This window comes from Dermochelys coriacea, chromosome 18 (genome assembly GCF_009764565.3).
Source record: "Dermochelys coriacea isolate rDerCor1 chromosome 18, rDerCor1.pri.v4, whole genome shotgun sequence".
NCBI classification, from domain to species: Eukaryota; Metazoa; Chordata; order Testudines; family Dermochelyidae; genus Dermochelys; species Dermochelys coriacea.
In genome coordinates, this window is record NC_050085.1 from 12209685 (window position 1) to 12231109 (window position 21425).

At 47.6% G+C, this 21425-nt stretch overlaps 2 protein-coding genes across 8 annotated transcripts in view; one reads left to right on the top strand and one right to left on the bottom strand.

Annotated features, from left to right (window-relative positions):
* CASZ1 (castor zinc finger 1) overlaps positions 1 to 21425 on the top strand; it is a 265669-nt gene that overhangs the window by 234210 nt on the left and 10034 nt on the right. For 6 of the 7 annotated variants that reach the window (XM_038377051.2, XM_043499951.1, XM_043499952.1 and 3 more), the window contains 7 exons: positions 2062 to 2222; positions 10175 to 10297; positions 12065 to 12400; positions 14670 to 14868; positions 15504 to 15675; positions 19182 to 19330; positions 19778 to 20012. In XM_038377051.2, coding sequence (XP_038232979.1) covers positions 2062 to 2222; positions 10175 to 10297; positions 12065 to 12400; positions 14670 to 14868; positions 15504 to 15675; positions 19182 to 19330; positions 19778 to 20012 — 1375 coding nt within the window. The remainder of the gene's footprint in view (positions 1 to 2061; positions 2223 to 10174; positions 10298 to 12064; positions 12401 to 14669; positions 14869 to 15503; positions 15676 to 19181; positions 19331 to 19777; positions 20013 to 21425) is intronic. The other variant, XM_043499953.1, reaches the window with a different exon arrangement.
* The window catches only part of PEX14 (peroxisomal biogenesis factor 14), a 193235-nt gene that overhangs the window by 44089 nt on the left and 127721 nt on the right, over positions 1 to 21425 (bottom strand). The window lies entirely within an intron of this gene.

The window sequence follows — 21425 nt, forward strand, 5'->3', positions numbered from 1 at the left end:
CAAGGCTATATAACCCTCAAGAAAGGGCAAAGTGACTTTGTCTAGTGCTCTCCCTCCTCCTCCCTCTTTTATTCCATTGGCCTTTTACTCTCCATTTTTTCGTTTTCACCGTATGTTGCTTTTCTCCTCCATTCTGCTTTTTCCTCCATTCGGTTTTCAGTGGTTCCTTTATCACTTAGTTACACATGCACACATGCACGCACGCACACATACGCACATGCACTCTTTCTCTCTTTATACCTTCCTCCCCATAGTCTGTGGTCCTGGATCTGCAGCTCTTACTTCTGAGAGTAGTCCCATTGGGTCAGAATCTCCATTGCCTGGCATCTTGAGTCATCCTTAAGGCCTCAGCTGAGGAAAGCTTAACTTTAAGTCCCATGGAAGGCAGTGGGATTTAAGCACATGTTTAAAGTTAAGCACTTGCTTACATGCTTTCCCAAATCAGGCATCTTACTCCTGTGCAAAATAAGTGCAGCGTGGGCATAAAACACTAGTGAATCAGATCGGTATCATTTAATGTATGCACAGGGTTAAATGGTGTCATAAAGTTCAAGGCAAAGGAGAATCTGACCCATTGACTTCAGTGGGACTATTCACAAGAGTAAGGGTTACAGCATTGTGTCTGTCTCTCTCTTCCCCCTTTGTCTGCTCTATAATGTCTCTCTCCTTATTGAGGAATTCTTTCCTTCTTTGTGTGAATTTCTCTTTTAAAAATGCCCTTCCAGGAAATTGAACAGAGAGCTCCAAAGTTTCCAAAGAAATACGACAAACTGAATTTCCGACTCCCAGCCTCTAAGGATATGTCTACACTGCAACCGGGAGCGAGACTCATGCTAGTGGGGCTTGAGCTAGTGTGCTAAAAATAGCAGTGTGGCCCATTGTGGCTCCAGTGCAGACTCAGGCTGGCCACCTGGGCTCAGACCCAGTTGCGGCTTGAAATCCTGAGCCACTGCCAAAGCTACAACGTCCACAGTCGTACAAGTCTGTCTACCTAGGTTGGGATGCTCACTCACAGCAGCAGTGTAGATATGGGGTGAGAATTGCAGTCTCCAATTAAGAGATGTATTGTAGCAGCAGTAGCTTCAGAATAGCCAGGGGTCCCATAATGTATGGCAGTTGTTATGCAGTTTATTCAGGGTGGCTGTCAGGCTTAGTTAATTAATGTTTATAAAGGGTTTTGAGATCTGCAGATGGGCGGGGGGGTGATTTCTAAATGCAAAGCTTGGGCCTGATACTGCACTTTATTTGTGCCTGGAGTTCCACTGACTTTACTGGAGCTATTCATATGAGTAGGTGAGCAGGATGTATTATATGTTATTAGGAGATAAAGTTTGTTGGCTAAGCATTATTAAGTAACTTGATTTTTTCAGTTTATAGGTCTTTTTTTGTACAGTCTATGCCTAATCCCACCAGCACTCTGTACTGGAATCAGTGAGAGTCTCTCTCTCTCAATATACACTCACACATCCCTGTCTGTACATAAAACACAGAGGCTGAAATCATGACTCCACTGAGGTGATTAGGAACTTTCCCCTAGACTTCAATGGAACTGGGATTTCATATATCCTTTACATAAATATATTTTACAATCATTTTGTAGGACAGGGTGCCGTCCTGTAGTTAGAGCAGGATGGTTGGGAACCAGGATTTGTGTTTCCGTTACTGACTCTGCCACTATGGGGCTCAAGTCAATGAGGCTCCAATCCTGTACTGAAAACACGGAGTCAAGAGTTTTCCTTTAGGCGCAGGGGTCCATCCACCTAGTTTTCAGTGTAGGGCTCATTTCTGTCTCAATTTTCCCATCTGTAAAATGGGGATAACGCTTCCACACCTGAGAGGATTTGATGAATGCTATGTGCTTTGGGAGCCTCAAACAGAGGGTGCTAGAGAAGGGCGATGATGAGTTATTGATTTATTCTGGAGCAATGTGCAGCCTGTGCAAACCTCTTGCCTGATCTTTCCTTCTAATCCTGAAAACATGGCTTTTCATGGTGTGCTTTTGAGTGGAGCCAGATTGGCCAGTGACCTGTGTCTGATGCTGTGTCTGTGTTCTTGCAACAGATGAACCAGTCCAATGCCAGCCTTGGCAGCTTGCCAAGCTTGAAGACAGAAGGAGATGGCAACCAGGCAGGGTCTGGTGAGCCAATGCAATACCTGGGCAAAGCAGTGAAGGCACTTGTTCAGGAGAAAATCTCTGAGCCCTGGAAGATGTACTTGCGCAGGTAAGGGAAGCGTGGAACTGTGCAGAGGGGAGAGGGAAATTATTTCCTGCACAAAGAGGCCAACTCCTATAGCAAGTTTTAAGACCACTTACAGTCCCACCTGGATTCATTGCAGTTAATGATATTTGAATTTGAGGTCCTGATCCAGTGAGATTCTGAGTACCCCCTGCAATGCACTGAGCCCTCTCAATTCCCTTTGACTGCAGGGGGGAAAATTAGGTACTTAATATCTTGCAGGAGGTGCTCAGCACCTTGTAGGATTGGGCCACAAGTGTCCCATGGGTGGTATCTAACAGCACAGGCTCTCATGTGGCTTGAATGCTATGGCATGCACATTCATTCTGAAACCCTCCTCCATATACTAGGCAGTGAATCCTAAGGATATCCTGTAGCTGTGCGCTTCAGCAGTGAACCAGTGTTAGACAATGCACAGTTAATACGTGAAGATCACAGTAGCCTTGAGAGTTCTTGCTGTGGAATTAGCGCCTCTTGTCTGATTCTGTGAGTGGACTAGTGATACAAAGCAGGGAGTCCAGGGGGCACTGTGCAGTCGATTGGTTCTTGCTCTGAGGGACTGTTTTTCTTGTAGACAAGGAAGCTTTCAGGGAAAATGGAACAGGCATAGAACTCATCCACACAGACACACATGCACATATGTACCCAGAATGACACATGATTTGAGCACACATGAATATGCCCAAACAGACATGTATGGGTTTGTGCTCTGACAAAAACACACTTGACTACAAGTGCCTGTGAACATATAAAATTGCAAACGCTGAAGATGGGAAAGATCTCTGAAGTCCAACTGCTTCTACCAGTGCAAGATCAATCCCTGCAGTCTGTTTGCTAGTGTTTTATCCTGTCTAGTTTTAACTATGCCAAGCAATGTAGTTGCCTCCACGCCTCTTAGAGGATTATTTTACTACCTAATACATTTCACTGTCGGTATATATTTTTCTCTTGATATGCTGCCTGAATTTTCCCTTTCTTTATTTTGCTGCAATTCTTCTAATTATACCCCTTGAACCACAATAGTTAATTCCTCTTCTTGCCTGGAATTTACCCCCTTCAAATATTCACAGACTAGTCGCGTATCATCATTTATCCAAGCTATAGCGATTTAGTTATTTGAATCTCACTTTGTAAATCAGTCCCTCCAGGCCCCTACTCATTTGTTTTGTTTGGTTCGGTTTGGTGGGAGGTTTTTTGCTTCTCTCTGAACTCTCAGTTGTCCAGAAATGGATCCCCTACTCCAGTGCCATCACACCACAGGGACTGTATGCAGCCTAAAACTGCACTGCCTTTTTTGTATCCATCTCACATTGCATATTTGTATCACATTTACTATGTCCACTGTTTCTCTGGGTCTCGCATTGCAACACTGCCTTCTAGGTTCTCTCCTATTGAATATTCCCCCCCCCAGATGTATTAGCTGCATTTTTCCAAATATGAATCTCAATTTGTGATATTTTCCCCCAGTCTCTCTAGGCCCCTTTGTATTATTTCTCTTCCCTTGCACTTGTGCTTCCAGCTTCTCCATTTAGTATCATCTGTGAATTTGTTAATGTACTGTTTACTCCTTCTCCTAGATTACTAATGAAGATGTTAAATAAAATCAGACCTAACTCGACTCATAACCTTGTAGCATTCATGAGATACCTCCTCCCAGCTCAATACATTGCCGTTTGTCATTACTCTTCGTTTATGGTCCTTCGGCCAGTTTTCAGTCCATGTGGCAGTATTCACATCCAAGCCAATCTGAATTAATTTTAAGCATATGTGAGACTCTGTATCAAAATGCTTTACTAAAGTCCAAATATATTGCAGCCCTTCATCCACTAATTGTATAATTCTATCAAAAAAAGCAATTAAATTTGTTTGGCAAGATTTATTCTTTATAATCCCCATGCTGTTTATTGCTCATGATTCCTTTATCCTCTAGATGTTTAATGATTTTCTCCCCTCTCTTAATATTTGTTTCATGACTTTACTGGGAAGAGACATTAAGACCAGAGGTACGATAATTGCCAGGATCACTCTTGTTTTTTCCTTAAAGAATATGTACCATATTTATTTTTGCTAGTCTTCTGGCACTTCCCCAGTTCTCTATGACTTAAAAATCAGTAGTCCAGTAAGTTTGAAAGTTAATTCCCAGCATGCTCTCAGATGAGGATCATCCAGACTGGCTGATTTGTGCAGATTTACATTTTCTAAGCATTCCCGTATCTGCTTTTCTGTAAAATCTTCATTTCATCCTAACTATCTGCTTTGTCTTTATTTTTCATGTTAGAGGAAGATTTTAAAAGGCGGTTAAGTAGCTCATCCATTTTTGAGACGTTACCCGCCATCCTTATTTTTTAATGGCCCTATTTTCTCCCTAAATATGGTACTTCTTCTACCTGATAAAATAACCCCTTTAGTGTACATTAACTTGTGCTGTTATTGCTCCTCTTACCAGGGCCTCTCTCTCTCTTATCTTCTCCCTGCTGCAAGCTTTAAGTGACCCCATGTATTCTGGATCGCCTGCCACTTTCCTTTCCCAGTACAAGCTTTCTTTTGTTTCTTTTAACCTCAGATATTTAAGGTCCCACCTGGCCGCACAGACCACACAGGCTGCTGCTTGTTTTGCTTTCCTGCTCTTCAGAAGAACTGTAGTCTGTCACACCTTAATTATGCAGATTCCCCAGTCCTTTCACACCCAGGGGGGTTTAAATACTTCCTGCTGTTGCACCTTATTCACTAGGTTTTTTAAGTCCCTGGAATTTTGGAATTTGCTTTCTTGAAATCTCAACCTTATGCTGCCATTCCTCATTATGGTGAATCCAAGCAGCTCATAGTCACTGGTACTGGGCTGCCCTATTGTTCTTGCCTTCTTGATTAGTTCCACCCTGGTGGCAAGAGGCAGCTCCTGCATGGCTTCTCTTCTGGTTGGAGCCTCCCACTTTCTGCATCAGAAAGTTGTTTCTTCCTCGAGTGATTGCTCATGTCCATTTAACTTAGGGATGTGTGCTCGCTACATGCACTGGTGCTGGAAGTTTTTCCTTCAGCAGTATCCATAGGGGACTGACTCTGGTGCCCCCTGAAGTGGCACACGTATGCCACAGCATATAGGGCACCACCGGCCCCTTCAACCCTCAGTTCCTTCTTGCCGCCAGTGATGATACATGGGACTGGTGCTGCTTCAGCTAGAGCTGTTGCTTTTCGTTCGTTTGAACTCATTTGCCTTGCAAATATTACTGTATATAGTTTCCCTCTAGTTTACTTCAACCTATTTGTTAAGTTAGAGACTTAGTAGGTCCCTAAAGGGACTTTGCCTCGGGACGGGGCATGCCCCAGTCCCTGCGATTGCTGTAAAAGGCCCATGCCCATTAGCGAGCCACATAATAGTTGTTTACAGTGCTTGGGCGAAAGTCACATTAGTGACATATGCAAAATCTGCAAGTCCTTCAAGCACAGGACGAAGAAAGATTGTGACATTCATTTGAAGTGGCTCCTGATGGAGGCTGCCCTTACCGCGATCCGGAGCAGTGCTCAGATTTGGCTCCAAGCACTGTAAACTTGGTGCACAGTGCCCCGCTGGTACTGTATATAAGCCTGCACCAGTCCCCTTCCGTGGCTTCAGCCAAGAAGCCCAGGAAGATGGGGCAAGGAAGGTCACTAGCTTCCCGTAAGGGAAAGGACAAGTCTGGGGTGGACCAAGGCCCTGTCTCGGGCACCTCCTCACCTCCTTCAGGATCATAGAATCATAGAATATCAGGATTGGAAGGGACCTCCGGAGGTCATCCAGTCTCACCCCCTGCTCAAAGGTCAAGTGGTGTAGTCTAGCCCATGCCCCGCCAGCTATCCTGGATAGCAGCAGAGGTCTTCCTCAGCTCTGGGAGCCATCCATACCGGAGGCCCTCCAAGCGGCGCAAGACATTATGTTCCTTCCAGTGCCACCCCCTCTGGCCCCTGCGGGGTCCCAGTCCCGGGGTAAACCCGCATTGGGACCACCACAGTCTCCACCTTTCCGGCAGTGCTCCCCATCGCAGGGCACGTCCCGCCAACAGTCACCCTCTCGCAGCCGATCTGCTTCTGACTGCGATAGGCAGAAGCTTTATAGATCCATCTGGTCTCTGGACCTAGGACAAGGGCAGAGAGGCTTGAGGCACGGCTTGCCGATGACCAGGTGCAGATCTCTGGAGGCACACGCCCCCCAGCAGGAGTTTCGGAGCTGGTGCCCGGAATCTCCATGGCACAAGTAGCGCTCCAGGGACAGGTTGAGGGACCAACGGTATTGTTCTCTGGACCGTCGCCAATCCCCCAGAGTGGCATCACTGCATGATGCCAAGCCTGCTCTAGTTCCCGATCCCACTCCACATCCCGATACCACTCATTAAGCGTGAATCATAGATCGCCAGCCCGGGGCCATCACGGATTTGCTGACCACCACTGGTCGCCAAGGCCCCAATCCAGATGCTCCTCGAGGTCAGCCAGATCCAACTCCGAGAGGGGCGACCAGTACCAATCAGCCCTGTCTTGGTCACAAGGGAGTGACCACTCGGGCTCTAGCTCAGGTTCCCTAGCGGCGGGACAGGCTCCAGCACCTACAGTGCAGACTACATCAGCAGCACCGCAGCTGGGCCCATGGCCTCAGACTCGTCCAGGGACCACCTGGAGAATGTAGTCACCATCCCTGCAATGGTATTTACCTCGCTGTAATGGTGGACCAACCCCGGGAAAGTCCTGGAAGGAGTTCCCTTCATGAGCACTCCTTATTCAGTCAAGTTGGTTTTGGACGCCTCAGACCTCGGCTGGGGGCGCACCTTGGCATCCTCCAGACCCAAGGTATGTGGTCCCCAGAGGAGTCAACGCTACACATAAAAGTCAAAGAGCTCAGGGGGGTGCACAGAGCATGCGCAGTGTTCCTACCTCATCTGTCGGGCAGACTGGTCAGAGTCCTCATGGACAACACAGCCTCAATGTTCTATATTAATGGGCAAGGTGGAACACGATCCTCGGCCCTTTGCCAAGAGGCACTACATCTCTGGGACTTCCGCATCGACCACGGAATCCATCTAGAAACGAGTCACCTTCTGGGTGCCAGGAACACGCTAGCAGATCACCTAAGCAGGGACTTCTCCTCTCCCCACAAGTGGGTGCTTCACCCAGAGGTAGCCAGCATGATCTTCCAGAGGTGGGGAACTCCCCAAGTGGATTTGTTCTCCACCAGGCAGAACAGGATGTGCCACAGGTTTTGCTCCAGACAGGGTCTGGGCAAGGGCTCCCTCTCTGACGCCTTCCTCCTGCCATGGGCAGGAAGCCCAATGTACTAGTTCCCTCCGATTCCGCTCATCAGCAAGATCCTAGCGAAAATCAAGAGGGACAACGCGCAGGTTATCATAATCATCCCGGCATGGCCTCACCAGCACTGGTTTGGGACGCTATCAAGCTTGTCAATGATCCCTCCCTGACCCCTGCCGAACCGACCAGACCTGCTGTCACAAGATCACAGCTGACCCTGGCACCCCAACCTTGCATCCCTCCATCCCTTGGCGTGGATGTTGCATGGCTGAACCCAGATGAACAGGCCTGTTTTGACGGGGTCCAGAAGGTCCTCCTTGAGAGTAGAAAGCCCTCGACTAGGCAGACCTACCTGGCAAAGTGGATGAGGTTCTCCCGCTAGGCATTCTTCACTGCAGTCCATCTTGGACTACCTGCTTCATTTAAGGAACCAGGGCCTGGCGCACTCCTCTATCCAGGTGCATCTGGCGGCCACTTCGGCCTTTCATCCGCCAATCCAGGGGCAGACTGTGTTCTTCCATGACACGATTTGAGGATTTCAATAGCTCAGACATAGGTGAGGTTTTTCGTAGGAGTGGGTGGGTGAGATTCTGTGGCCTGCGTTGTGCAGGAGGTCGGACTAGATGATCAGAATGGTCCCTTCTGACCTTAGTATCTATGAATCTATGATGGTAATGTTCCTTAGAGGCCTCAAGAAGCTCTTCCCTCAAGTCCAGTCCCCGGTCCCTCAGTGAGATCTCAGCTTGGTTCTGTCCAGGCTCCTGGGTCCGCCCTTTGAGCCTTTGGCCTCGTGCTCTCTATCTCACCTATCATGGAAGGTAGTTTTCCTCATGGCAGAGACATTGGTGAGGTGAGTCTCCAAGCTGCGAGCCCTGACCTCAGAACCACCGTACACGGTCTTCAGTAAGGACAAGGTCCAGCTCCGGCCCCACCTGGCCTTTCTTCCCAAGGTGGTGTCCACTTTCCACAAGAGCCAGGACATCTTTCTTCCAATCTTCTGCCCTAAGCACCATGAGACCAGTGAAGAGAGTCACATTCACACTTTGGACATAAGAAGGGCTCTGGCTTTCTATCTAGATAGGATAAAACCCTTCCGTAAATCGATTCAGTTTTTTGTCTCTACAGCTGAAAGGATGAAGGGCCTCCCAGTGTCCATGCAAAGGATTTCTAACTGAATCACCTCTTGCATTAGGACCTGCTACAAGTTAGCGGGAGTCCCTCTGCCACCAATCATCAGAGCCCACTCGACTAGAGTGCAGGCATCCTCAGCGGCCTTCCTGGCACATGTTCCGATCCAGGACATCTATAAAGCTGCAACGTGGTCCTCGGTGCACATGTTCATGGCCCACTATGCTATCACACAGCAGGCCAAGGACAATGCTGGGTTCAGCTGAGATGTGTTGCAATCTACATGTTTGTGAACTCCTTACCTGCCTCCAGGGGTACTGCTGGTAGTCACCTAAGTTGAACGGACATGAGCAATCACTCGAAGAAGAAAAAACAGTTACCTTTTCCATAACTGGTGTTCTTCGAGATGTGTTGCTCACATTCATTGTGTTTGTCCATTCAACAAACGGCCCTCCTTCCCCACTGTCGGAGTTTCCGGCAAGAAGGAACTGAGGGTGGAGGGGGCCGGTGGTATCCTATATGCTGTGGCATGTGTGCGCCACTCCAGGGGGCTCCAGAGCCGGTCCCCTATGGATAATGCTGAGGGAAAAACTTCTGGCACCTGTGCATGTGGCAAGCACACATGTAAGATGAACGGACATGAGCAACACATCTCGAAGAACATCAGTTACGGAAAAAGGTAACTATCTTTTCGTGTATAATTTAAGGACTTTCTGATGATGCCTGTTGGGCTGTATATGTTACAAAGTAGACATCTGAGAAGTTACAATCCCCCTCGAAGGTGCTACGTTGTGGTTTCAGTAGAGATGTGGAAAAGCCAGGACATTTGGCTCTAGATTCAACCCCTTTCCATGCCCTTCTGAGTCAGAGGGTATGGCTTTGGACCCACCTCAAGTTTCAAGTCCCATTGGAGTTGGCCAAGGAGTTACTCATTCTCTCTGTCCTCCTGTCTTGTTAGTCTTTGGTTTGTACTCCTTGTGTTCTCAAGCCCTGATCTCTGGCTCCACCTCCACATTTCTTCCTTTTTTGGCACTCCCAGTGCCATTCTAGCTGTGAGAATCATCCCATTCGGTTTGAGTGGTGCTCCCTAGGTCAGAATCCCCTTCCATTTGCATCTTCTTTCTTGCTCCCCAGGCCCACTGCTTTTGTGCACAGATGCTGTAGAATGTTACTACTCTTCATCTTTTGTTTCAGGAAAACTCCACAGCCTGCTCCTATTGAAGTGAATGCTAGTTTTGCCATTGACTTCAACATGAGAGAGTTAAGGCTCCCAATTTGTATGTTGAGGTACATGCGAGGTTCCTGTAATTGAGCAATAATGCCAGAGATATGCATGTGTGCATGCACACACAGAGTGACATCAGAGCTGTGGCCTGTCCAGCTCCTCGGATCCAGGAAGTTAAAAACAAAAGCTTAGATGCTATGATAACACAAATAATAAGACTAATGTGCCATTGTTTGTTTCCCCACAACTCCCTTCAAATGATACTGCCAGCATGGGGCTCTTTGTAAGCCATATGCTTGTCTCCTTTGGCCAGGTTTGGTACCAAGGATTTCTGTGATGCCCACTGCGACTTCCTCCATAAAGTGCATTTCCACTGCGTGGTGGAGGAATGTGGTGCCCTCTTCAGCACCTTGGATGGGGCCATCAAACATGCCAAGTAAGTGGAGGATCAAGAATTCAGAGACACTCTCCAGGGAAACCCAAAGGTCACACAGTGTAGGCAGGCTGGGTTGGGGCTGCAATGGGGGTTCATTCTATAACTGCCTTTATGAGTGGGAATGTGGGTTTGCATGCTGGCTGAGAGCGCAGCGGTTGGAGCATCCACAGTCCTGTTTTAAACCTATCCGGCTGAATTGCCTGCAGAATAGCTGGGTGTACTCTTTAATTTTCAGTGACTCACAAAAAGTGTGCACCGGCATTGTGCTCAGCCTTTGGCAAATGTGTCTCTCATCTGGTTTGCAGTGTCAGCAGGGCTGAGAACTGGCCAGTCCTGTTTTCCCCTAAGTTGCCCAGGAGACTGTGCACCAGGAACACAGCTTCCCAGCATTGTAGAAATGTACAATAAGAATTACCAACATAGAAAAGACAGATGGGAGCACCCTTTAAAAATCCACCATTCACTGCCCCGGCACCTTTCTTGGAATGGTGTTGGCAGCGCTGCAGTCACTGCAGAGTGGCAAACGTTGCATTTTTAATGGTGCCCACTGTATTTGTCTCGCCCTTGTCTCTGCAAATCCCGTTTAACAAGCACCTTCCCTGATTATCCGATGAAGTGAGCTGTAGCTCATGAAAGCTTATGCTCTAATAAATTTGTTAGTCTCTAAGGTGCCACAAGTACTCCTTTTCTTTTTGCCAACACAGGAGAGTAGCTGCTTTCTAGGTCCCTATTTCCATGGCTCTGTTTGCTTTAAAGATCTTCGCTGCATGTAGGCAGGAAGCTTGGAGCTGAGGATTCAGCCAGCTCAGCCCTAACATCCCTCTCAGCATGGGCAATATAGCCCAATATAGGCCCTTTTTGTCGCCCTCAGAGTACTTTGGAGAGCAGTGGATGGCCAAGACTGAAGCAACCAAAAAATACTTGCATGTGGGCCAGATCCTGAAGTCTATACCACACTCAGAACTCCAACTGACTCCAGTGTGAGTCTTGCATAAAGAAGGACTTTGGGATTTGGCCCCATTGTTGCTACAAGGAGAGCAGCGAAGGAAGGATTGGCCCCAAGTTCCATCTGCACTATCTGGAGGCAGACAAATTAGAAAGTCTAATAGATATTTTCTACCCCATTTTCCAAGGGCCACCTCCAGCAGTCCCTACTCAAGCACAGGTCTTACTGAAGTCAATGGGAGATTTTCCCAAGTAAGGACTGAGCCAGGACTTCAGGGTGTGGCCATATGACTGTGGAAGTCTGGATACTTTTAAATGGAAGGAAACTCAGAGCAAACAGAGCTGGAAAGACCTGCTAGGCCATCGACTCTATCCAGAGCAGGATTGTTTCCTGTTGCATTTTCCACTGCTTTCTTCAGCCTATATACCAATGTCCCAAACAGTGGGGTTCCCATGCCTTCACAGACTGGTGGCTCTCTGGCAGGAAGATTTTAGATCTACATAGCTCACCTCAATTTTAGCCCATTGATCCTAGCTACGCCCCCATGTGCCTCCTTAAATAATTCCTCTCCCTGTTTGTGATCCGATCTTGGGGGGGAACCTAAAGTCCGTGGGAGCTGGGGCTGCCCGGCAACTGTCCTGCACTTCTCAAAATGTGGGTCATGGTTTACACCTATCATGTACTCTGAGCTTGTTGTCATATTCCCCTGACCCTTGATCACCACTTAGCCAGCCTCTCCACAATCTGCCCTTTTTTAGTCAAGGAGTTGGCAGCGTGTGCTTGCTCTCTCTAATTAGAACGGTTGTCTCTTCTCTTTGCAGTTTTCACTTCCGAACAGAGGGTGGAGCTGTGAAGGGAAACTCTGAGTCTCCTTTCCCAAGTGCTGCAGAGACCAAGACTTCCTTGGCCCCCTCGTCGCCATCCACTACTTCCGTCACTATGGCAAGCGCTCCCATCCTGGATGTGCCCACTCCGAGCCCAGCGACTGTGCCCTCTGCCCCCACACTGCTAGCTTGGAAGCAGCTGGCTTCCACCATACCCCAGATGCCTCAGATCCCAGCATTGGTGCCTAACCTGGCAACTTCACCCTTGGCAACAACTTCCCTAGAGAACGCCAAGCCTCAGGTCAAACCTGGATTCCTCCAGTTCCAGGAGAAGTGAGTTCCTTGGGCAACAAGGGGATGATTGTCTTGCCTGCCCCAAGAGCCTCCATGTGCCCTCTTCAGCCCCAAGAGAGTAGACAGAGGCTTCTCCCTCCCCACTTCACCTCTGTTCAATGCTTGATCAGCCCTACTCTGTGTTCACCTGAGGCTTTCACCTTGCGACTGGGTGAGAGACAGATCCAATGAGAGGCGATTTATTCCATGCCCCAGGGTGCTCTCAGCACTTCTGCCATCCCCCAGTCTTGCAGGAAAGCAGCTATCCCAAAGTCTAACAAATGACTTCTTGAGCACTTAGAAAACCAACCAGATGTTTGAACACATTTGGGAATCCTTTTAGATAAAGTCAGGGGCAGAGGATAAACCTGCTGACATGTAGTTCAGTTTTTGCTATACCTCCAGGGGTGTGAAAGCAAAGGTATTGGGCTTTGCATTGTGATTGGTATGGGCCAGAGACTGCAAATCCTTCAGAAAGAAATCATGGTTGCCTGGTTCCAGGCTTTGTTGCAAAGCTAGACTCAGGCGATGTTTGCATAATGTTTGGTGAAACTGGTCTGGGTTTGAGGCCAAGTTGGACCAGGTTTGGGATGAGTCTGGGCAAAATTGGGCCAATATGTGATAAAAACTAGGAGAAATTTAGTGAGTGATTTTTGACCTGAAACAAGGTGAAACTTGCCATTTCCAGCTATGTTTTGCTCAAAGCAAGGACTGTCGTCTGCAAAGCTAACTAGAAATGGGTTTGTACAGACCCCTGGGAAGGAAATTCTTCTCGGCTCTGCCCACAGTAACACCTGCTGCCTCTTCGTTAGAACGTCAAATCTGTATCTTGGACTATGCAGCGCATCTTCCTTTTCTCACTAAAAATGATAAACTGGAAAAAAAGAAAGTGCTCAGACGCTCTGATCAAACCAGGAATGGGGGAGATGGGGAGCAGATGCATCACTGCCTGCCTTGGAAGAGCTTTGGCATCCCAGCTAGGCTGCTGTGCAAGGGTAGTAGGTCTCCTGAAGTTCTTTGCTCCCATTTGCAGTGTTGTTTGCTATTATTTACAAGATAATTCAAGAGCTAAGCATTTGCCTAAGTGCAGCTGTAAAATAACACCACCACTTAGCACCTTGTTAGAATTTTCTGCTTCGAAGTCTTTTGCAAACATTCATGAAGCTTCATAACACTCCTGGGAAGCAGGCAAGTGTTATCTCCATTTTACAGATGGGGAAAAAGAGGCAGATAGGTTAAGTGACTTGCCCAGGGCCAATGAAAGAGTATGGGTCACATCTGGGATTAGAACTCTGCAGCTCTTAGCTCTCCATCATGTGCTTAAGCTGGTAGGCCATGTCTCTCTGGGCCAGAAATTGACCCACTTATGTCTTCTTTCAAGCAAGCTTACTACAGGAAGCTCCTGGAGCAGGGAAGGTAGCACTGGGGACTGTGACTTGAATGCACAAGATGAGGTTTTGGCCATTTTATATACTAAGCCCTAGAAATTCCCCATAGTCTATATTTACATGGCCTCACAGTTTGAACTATGGGGGTATGAATTGCTACACGAACACACATGCTGCATTGCAACTCCCCCATGTGGACGCTGCAGGTGCAACCTAAAAGGAACCTAGTTCACAGTGACGTAGTCCTCTTTAAACAAGTACATTTTTGTTTGCGCCTGCAGCATTCACCTGGGGGAGTAACAACGCAGCTAGTGTACACTGCAATTCGCACCCCACAGTCCGAACTGTGACTTAGACAAGTCCTTAGAGTTCACAAACTGTAGCCAAAAAACAATGGAAAGTGACTGCCCTGGGAGAGGCACCAAGGCAATTTAGATCATCAAATAAATTACGGTTGCACAAATTTTGCTTAGCCAAGAGCTACCCTGGCAATTTGCAATGTGCAGCCCGAGTGTTTCACCTAATCTGTGCAAAAAATGGAGCCAATCACAGCTCTCTTCATCCATTAACAGGAAGGTGCAGAATGTGGGGTCAACGGGTCCCATCATGATCTGAAGGGAACCACAGAGGCTCCAGGTCCCAGCATGCAGTGCTCCATCTTCACATACTCCTGTCAAGAGCGTGCACTGCTTGCTGGGGCTGATAGTGTCTGCAGCCTGCAGCTCCATGTTAACCAGGCTGGCCATGGAAGCTCTGTGGGCCGCATGTGGCCCATAGGCTGCACTTGGGCTACTCCTCAATTAAATGAGTGAATGTTGGGAAAGAAGCCAAAGTGTGAGGGAAGAAATGAGGATGATGTCTGGATTTTGGCTGTGTTCCAGTGACCCCTGTCTGGCGACAGACTGCAAGTATGCCAACAAGTTCCACTTCCATTGTCTCTTCGGGAACTGCAAGTACGTGTGCAAAACCTCTGGCAAAGCAGAGTCCCACTGCCTGGACCACATCAACCCCAACAACAACCTGGTGAATGTGCGAGACCAGTTTGCTTACTACTCGCTCCAGTGTCTCTGTCCAAACCAGGTAAGAGTAATCCAAGAAGAGTGCCCCTAGAGGTGAGCCAGGCAGGGGCTGTGGAGGAGAGGGAAAGGATGCAGGAGAAAAGGAAAAGGTAAAAGCCTGGCAAAGACAGGAAGACAACCTGCGGCCAATTCATCCCTAATGTGATTCTGCTGAACCACTGAATGAATCTGGCCTCTGATGCACAGAGCTTTTTGAAGGGTATATATTAGAGAGAGCAAGACTTGGGAAATCAGCTCCAGACCAAAATATAGGCAGTTTGTATTTGTTCAGAGCGGGGGTGTGGGAAGGTGTTGATTTTGGGCCTATTTCTAGTGTAAACGCTAGGTAAGGCTACGAGATGAAATGAAACAAAGGCAAAGGAGGTTGAATATCGGCAAAGGCTGCCTGTTAGATAGTGGAATAGTTTCCCAAGGGAAATGGTGGAAGTCCTATGATTTGAAAATAGATGGCCCGATGAAGAACAAATGCACTGTGCCCCTTGAAGAACTGACAGTGTGTGACATGGAATGGAGGCCTTGCCCACCTGTGACATTAACGGCTCTGTGACCTTCAGAGAGAAAGCAAGTTGCAGCAGGCAACTGACAGCACGGTTGCTGGATAAGTCTAAAACAACCTGTCTCATTGGTTCCTTACAGCACTGTGAATTCAGGATGCGGGGACATTACCACTGTCTTCGGCCTGGCTGCTACTTTGTGACCAACATCACCACCAAACTTCCCTGGCATGTGAAGAAACATGAGAAGGCAGAGCGAAGAGCAGCCAATGGTTTCAAGTACTTCACTAAACGGGAAGAGTGTGGCAGGCTAGGTAAACCCACCTTGTTCATCCTGTAACCAAGTCATGGGATATACTGCCTGACAGCTCAGGCTGATAGCATACTCACTCTCTGGGTCGCTTTCTCATTCTAAGGGTATAGCCATTCTCCCGATACACTAGAGACTTCAGTCATTATAAAGCTTCCTTTGACAATATTTTTCATATTCTCTCTGGGCAGAGGCACCAGTAGTTTAGCTTACAGGACCATTTGACCCTATCTTATCTTGAAAGAATGTAAGTGAAATTTCCCCTCAATGTTTATAGTTGTAGTACTTCTACATCCACCATCAAGGATGTATTTAGATCACGTGACCCTGTCTTGGCCAACTTGGGGTGGGGTAGACCAAATAGGTATAAAAATGACCCACTTGGGCTTTGTAACTTCATATATTGTTCATTTATATAATCCAGAACATGAGTGAGCCTCAACGCACTTGACACAAAGATTTGATTAAATAAGACACAGAATTATCATCCCCATTTTACAAGTGCACAGAGCTTGATTTCTCCACAATCATTTTGTAGGTTTTACTAGCAAAATCAGGAATAGAATCCAGTGATCTTGTCTCCCAGGCCCCTGCTCTAACCATTACAGAACACTGCCTTCTGGAGCCAGGAACAGAAGCCAGGCATTGCGGCACCATCTAAATCATAGATTGCACTGCTTCACTATAGCTGACACACAAAGATACAAAAAGTTAAAGGGAGAAACATCAGAGGAGAAGTTAGGGTTGTGCCCCACCAAGGTTCTCCTTCGTGCCTAAATATTGGAGTATATGAGATCCATTTCTGCCCTGGCTGGACAGGCTCCAGCTTGTATCCCTAGTGTTCTGATCAGGGGCCAGGGTCCTGTGAGCTTAGATGCTATGGCCATCTCCACACTGGCAGGAAAGGGCTGGAAAGCCTCTTTATTTCTGCTCAAAGAAGCTAGCCTGTAGCCCTAGTGGAAAACGCCTTGCCCCTTTCTTCCAAATGGAATGACCAGGCCTCTGGAGGAGCAGCTTCCCCCTTTGATGGTTCGAGGCCTTTTCTTGCACCATGTGCTCTGCTGAACTTGGTGCTTGTTTTAGGCTAGAGAGGGCTGGGGGGAGAATGTTTTCAGTCTGGGAGCAAACAGAGAATGGTGGAAAATGTTTCTGTTTTGATGACTGCTACTCCCTCATGTGAGAAGGAATTTTCACACCTCCCAATTTTGCCTGATTCCAGGCAGTTTAAGATGAAACTCTTTGATGTGTATTGCCAATCACAAGGATAAATATTCCACCCCCCCTGGTCTCTGCAGTAGCTTCTTTCAATGCCAGCCTTCCACTAGAGTGTCAGCTCATCCAAATATCTGATACAAGGCACTGTGCTGGGCTCCTAGGTTTGCCCGCTAGTTAGATTCATCAGGTAGCACCAAAGCAGTTATGAAATGTCAGCGCCTAAAAGCATCCAGCAAAAAGCAGGGAAAACAATTAGAGTCCCCACAGACAGCACCCCAGTCCTGCCCACTGGACTAAGGGAATTCCTCACAGACAGTGCCCCAGAGCCTCCATCCCACTGCTTGGGACTCACACGCCCATTATTCATTTTTGGCTTAAGTAAACCAATCAGCCCTGGTCAGAGTTTTGGCCTCAGCAGCCCCAGCAAGTTAGCTCAGCCTCTTTGTCCTTTCCTACTGCTCCCTGGACACCGCTTATTCTAGAAGCAGTCAATTATTTTATGTCAAGGTCCAGATTCAAGAAAAAATAATAATAAAAGAATAACAATAATGATAATAAATAAAAAGATTCTGGGGTCCATTCAAAAGCATCTGGCAGTCCGGATTTGGCCCATGGTCAGCCTATTGACTACCCCCAGTACTCTGTTGAGAAGCAGGAGAGGGGGAGTCAATGGCCAAAAAATAAAAACCCATGACAAACAGAACAAAAATGCTCCCCTTCAGCTTTTAATTCATGAAAAATGTATGCCTGAGCGATAGGTCGTCAATGGTAACCAAGGCAATAAGTGTCAACACACCGAGGCCGGTCCTTACCTGGGTCTCGGTTTACAAATGTCAGGAGATTGAGCCGTTGCTGTTATTTACTCAACTTTTGGTGTTCAGGTGATAGCCAGGGCTAGACAAAGCAGGGTGATGATGTATGATACTCAGCCCGCCCCGCTGCCCTAGCAACGGGCAAGTCTTCACCTGCCCTTTGCTGATACTGTTTCAGTCCCGACAGCACTGTTTGTTCTTCATCCCAAAGAACAGCACAAAAATGATGGGGAGGGCAGATGAGGTAGGAGTGTGGGGGAGGAGGGGCAGAATATCTAAACAAACACAAACTTGGCTTACACATAAAGCAGCATCTCTACCTTAAAAACAGGGCAAATGATTCAGGAGCTGTTTGGCAATGCCATGTCTACTGTGTGTGGGCACGTACATGTAGGTATGTCTTGCCACGTGACTGTAAATGAGTGTCTGTGTATGTTTCCATACAGGCATGTGTCTGTCGATGTGGGCAGCTAGATGTGTTCCTGTGTCTGTATGCAAGTGTGTCTTTTGTTCTGTAGGTCTGTATTGTGTGTACAGCAAATGCCTCTGTATGCCTGTGTTGAGGTTTGTGAGTGTGTTTACATCAGGTATGCGGCTGTAGGTCTCTGTCAGCGTGTAGACATGCCTATGGTTTTACTGCAGCAAGCCATACTTCAGCTATAGGACGTAGTCTGGGGATTATCGGCACAGATTCGTAGTGATTTGCCTGAAGCAGAATCCGGCATTTTCCCATAAAAAAAACACTAATAGGGTTGTTTGATGGAGTCTCCTTGTCTGTCTGGAGGCAGGTCCAGCATGCCAGAATCCATGTAAGCTGTTTCCATTACCCTTGGCCTGGTACCAGCCCCTATGTCACCAAACCAGGAGTAGCAACAAACACTTCCTGGCTTCTCCACATTTGGCCTGGGAGCATGCAGTGATCAGAGCTGGAAGGTTGGGGATGGGACGGAGGAGCCTCACAGCCCAGGGTGTTAAAGGGATTATTCTTCTGCTTCCAGAGCACACAGATCAAAAGGAGCTGGCTGTTTCCAACATGGAACAATCCCTGATATTATTCTTACCTTCTACTTTAATTGTAAGCTCCTTGGGGCAGGGCCTGTCTTTTTGTTCTGTGTTTGTACACCACCTAGCACAACAGGGTCCTGATCTAGGATTGGGATCTCTAGGTGCTGTCAAAATGCAAATAATCAACATTAATAATACATTTCCCCCTTGTTCCCTCTGTCACAAGAGGGATGGGGGTGGTACGCTGTGGCTCAGGGCCATTTCCTGTGTCTAAATCAATCACATCCTTTCTCCCCATTACTCACCTTGGGAAGGATTTAATTTTGGGTCTGGGGCTGTCATTGAAGAATCCACAGAGCACTCCAGATGATCAGGATTCAGTATGGCAGCAGTCTGGCGCTACCTCCAGTGTGTGCTAATACAACCCTTTCTCTTGCTATTTTAATGTACCAGATTTGTATCGGTTTTGTGTCTGCAGGTTGCAAGTATAACCAGGTGAACAGCCATTTCCACTGCATTCGAGAGGGCTGCCAGTTTTCCTTCCTACTCAAGCACCAAATGACATCCCACGCCAGGAAGCACATGAGGAGGATGCTCGGGAAAAACTTTGACCGAGTTCCCACGCAGGTGAATCTACTGGTTATTTAAGTAGCAGATGCATATATAGTGATGCACCTTTGATTGCTCATTGCAGAGTGGCACCGGGCTGAGTGCTGCTAGGTACCCTCCCTGCAGCACTAGAGCCAAGACTCACGCGCCTAATCTCTGAATGCCCCACACTCCACCTAGAGTGCTGAACGTCACACCCCACCAACCTCTAAGTATAGTAGGATACACACCTCAGGGCACCGGTGCCAATGTACACATTCCCATCTAAATGCATAAGAATCCACGCACCAGGATCCTGGTGCCAAGATTACCACTCCCAGCTTCAGTGACATAGGATCCACTTGCCAACATGTTCCAACTATCCCTGAAGAACAATGTCAGAGAAAACTGAACGTGTAAACAGATGGCTTTGGTCTTGACATCTTGCTTTTGGTGTGAAAAGTCTGTCTTAATTTCTTGCTGCAGGTTATTGGCCACACTTCAAGAAATGAAAATCTCCCCCATGTTGGCAGCATGGCACCCAGCCCAGCTTCATCAGGAACCCCAGCTTCCTTTCAGGGACCCCAAAGCATGATGGACATTGAAACAGATGAGTACATGGATTACACTGGCTGTAGCCCCGGGGGCATCTCCTCTGAATCCTCCAATATGGACCGCAGCTGCTCCAGCACTCCAGTGGGCAATGAAAGCACATCAGCAGGTAAGGGGCAGCAGGGGAGAAATAGATTTGCAGGTCTCTGCTGCCAAGAACCCTAAACTCACAACCAGAGGCCAAGGAGAAACTGTGCCTTCTGACACACTGTGTCAGCCCCTGACTCAACAGAGTATTGCTTTACACTAGCCTAGCTCCCCCTCCATCATTCACAGGGAGGGAGCCATTTCCATATAGTTCTGGGCTGTCCCTTAACTCCTGACATTCCCTTCTTTTTCTGCCTCTGAAGAGGTTTTTGTCCTATCTTTCGGAGCTGGACCTGTTTGAATAATTGAACTGCTCAATATCTGTACCAGAGCCGTCAAGTCATTAGGGCTGTAAAGTTAATTTCCCTTGCTGTTCTGCTTCCTGCCTTCCCCCAGTATCTTTTATGTTACACTGTGCCAGATCTAGAAGTCAGAGGTTTCCCTGCACTCCTGATGCTCAATAAACTGGACAACAGAGACCCCCTGGTTTCACTCTTTCAGGAAGTGATGTGTAAGTAAATGAGAACCTCTGCCATCACTTTCTCAGGAAGTGACCTATAAAAGTAGTCCACTGAGCTCCTCTCCCCTTACAAGTTGTGATGCAGAAAAGAAAACCTCTAATGTCACTACCTCCTTATCAGAGCGATGCACAGAGGAGATCCCCTGGTGTCATGTCTGCTTTATGCAGCCCTTCCTAAAAGAGAACTCTAACATCCCTTCCTGTTTTGAGGATTGAGATTTGACCATGCCTAACTTCCATAAATTATGGGATTCTCTCTTCAGCAGGCAGATACAGAACTCATCTCTAATACCCTGTAGCAGTGAGTAAGGCTCCCTTAATTGTCCTTACCTCTGGCTGCCTGTTAGTATTCCAGAAAAGCCTTCCGTGAACTCTCCCCAGGGCTGCTTATCTCTGAGTCTCTTTATAACGTTTATTGTCTCCTGAGACCTTAGTTTCAGACCTATTTTTTTCCTACCTTCCCTTCCAACACTGATTAAATGAAAAGTCAGGTGACAACTTGAGCCCAGCATTTCCCTGCTCAGGAGGTTCAGCTCAGACCTCAGGTCTGTGGGGTGGATGCTCATCTCCGTTACTTTTAAACAGCAGTAGGAAACAGGAGTAATGAAAGATTCCCACTGACAATGGGTTGGGGCAAGGCTAAGGAAGATGTCCTGACCTCTCATGTCACACGGGCACTAACGCAACCTCTGCACGCTACCCCGACATAAACATTCCATGAGAATGACAGCTGCACGTAGTGCGAAAGCTCCTCCAGAGGGTTTGGAGGGGCAGCAGCTCCCAGGATTCTCTATTAACTAACTGCACCATCAGAGCCATCAGTCACACCTCCCGGAAAACAACCCACTGACTAATAACCATGTTATGAGTGAATCCAAAAGCCTCTGGGATAACACCCTGCGACGGAGTCTTCTC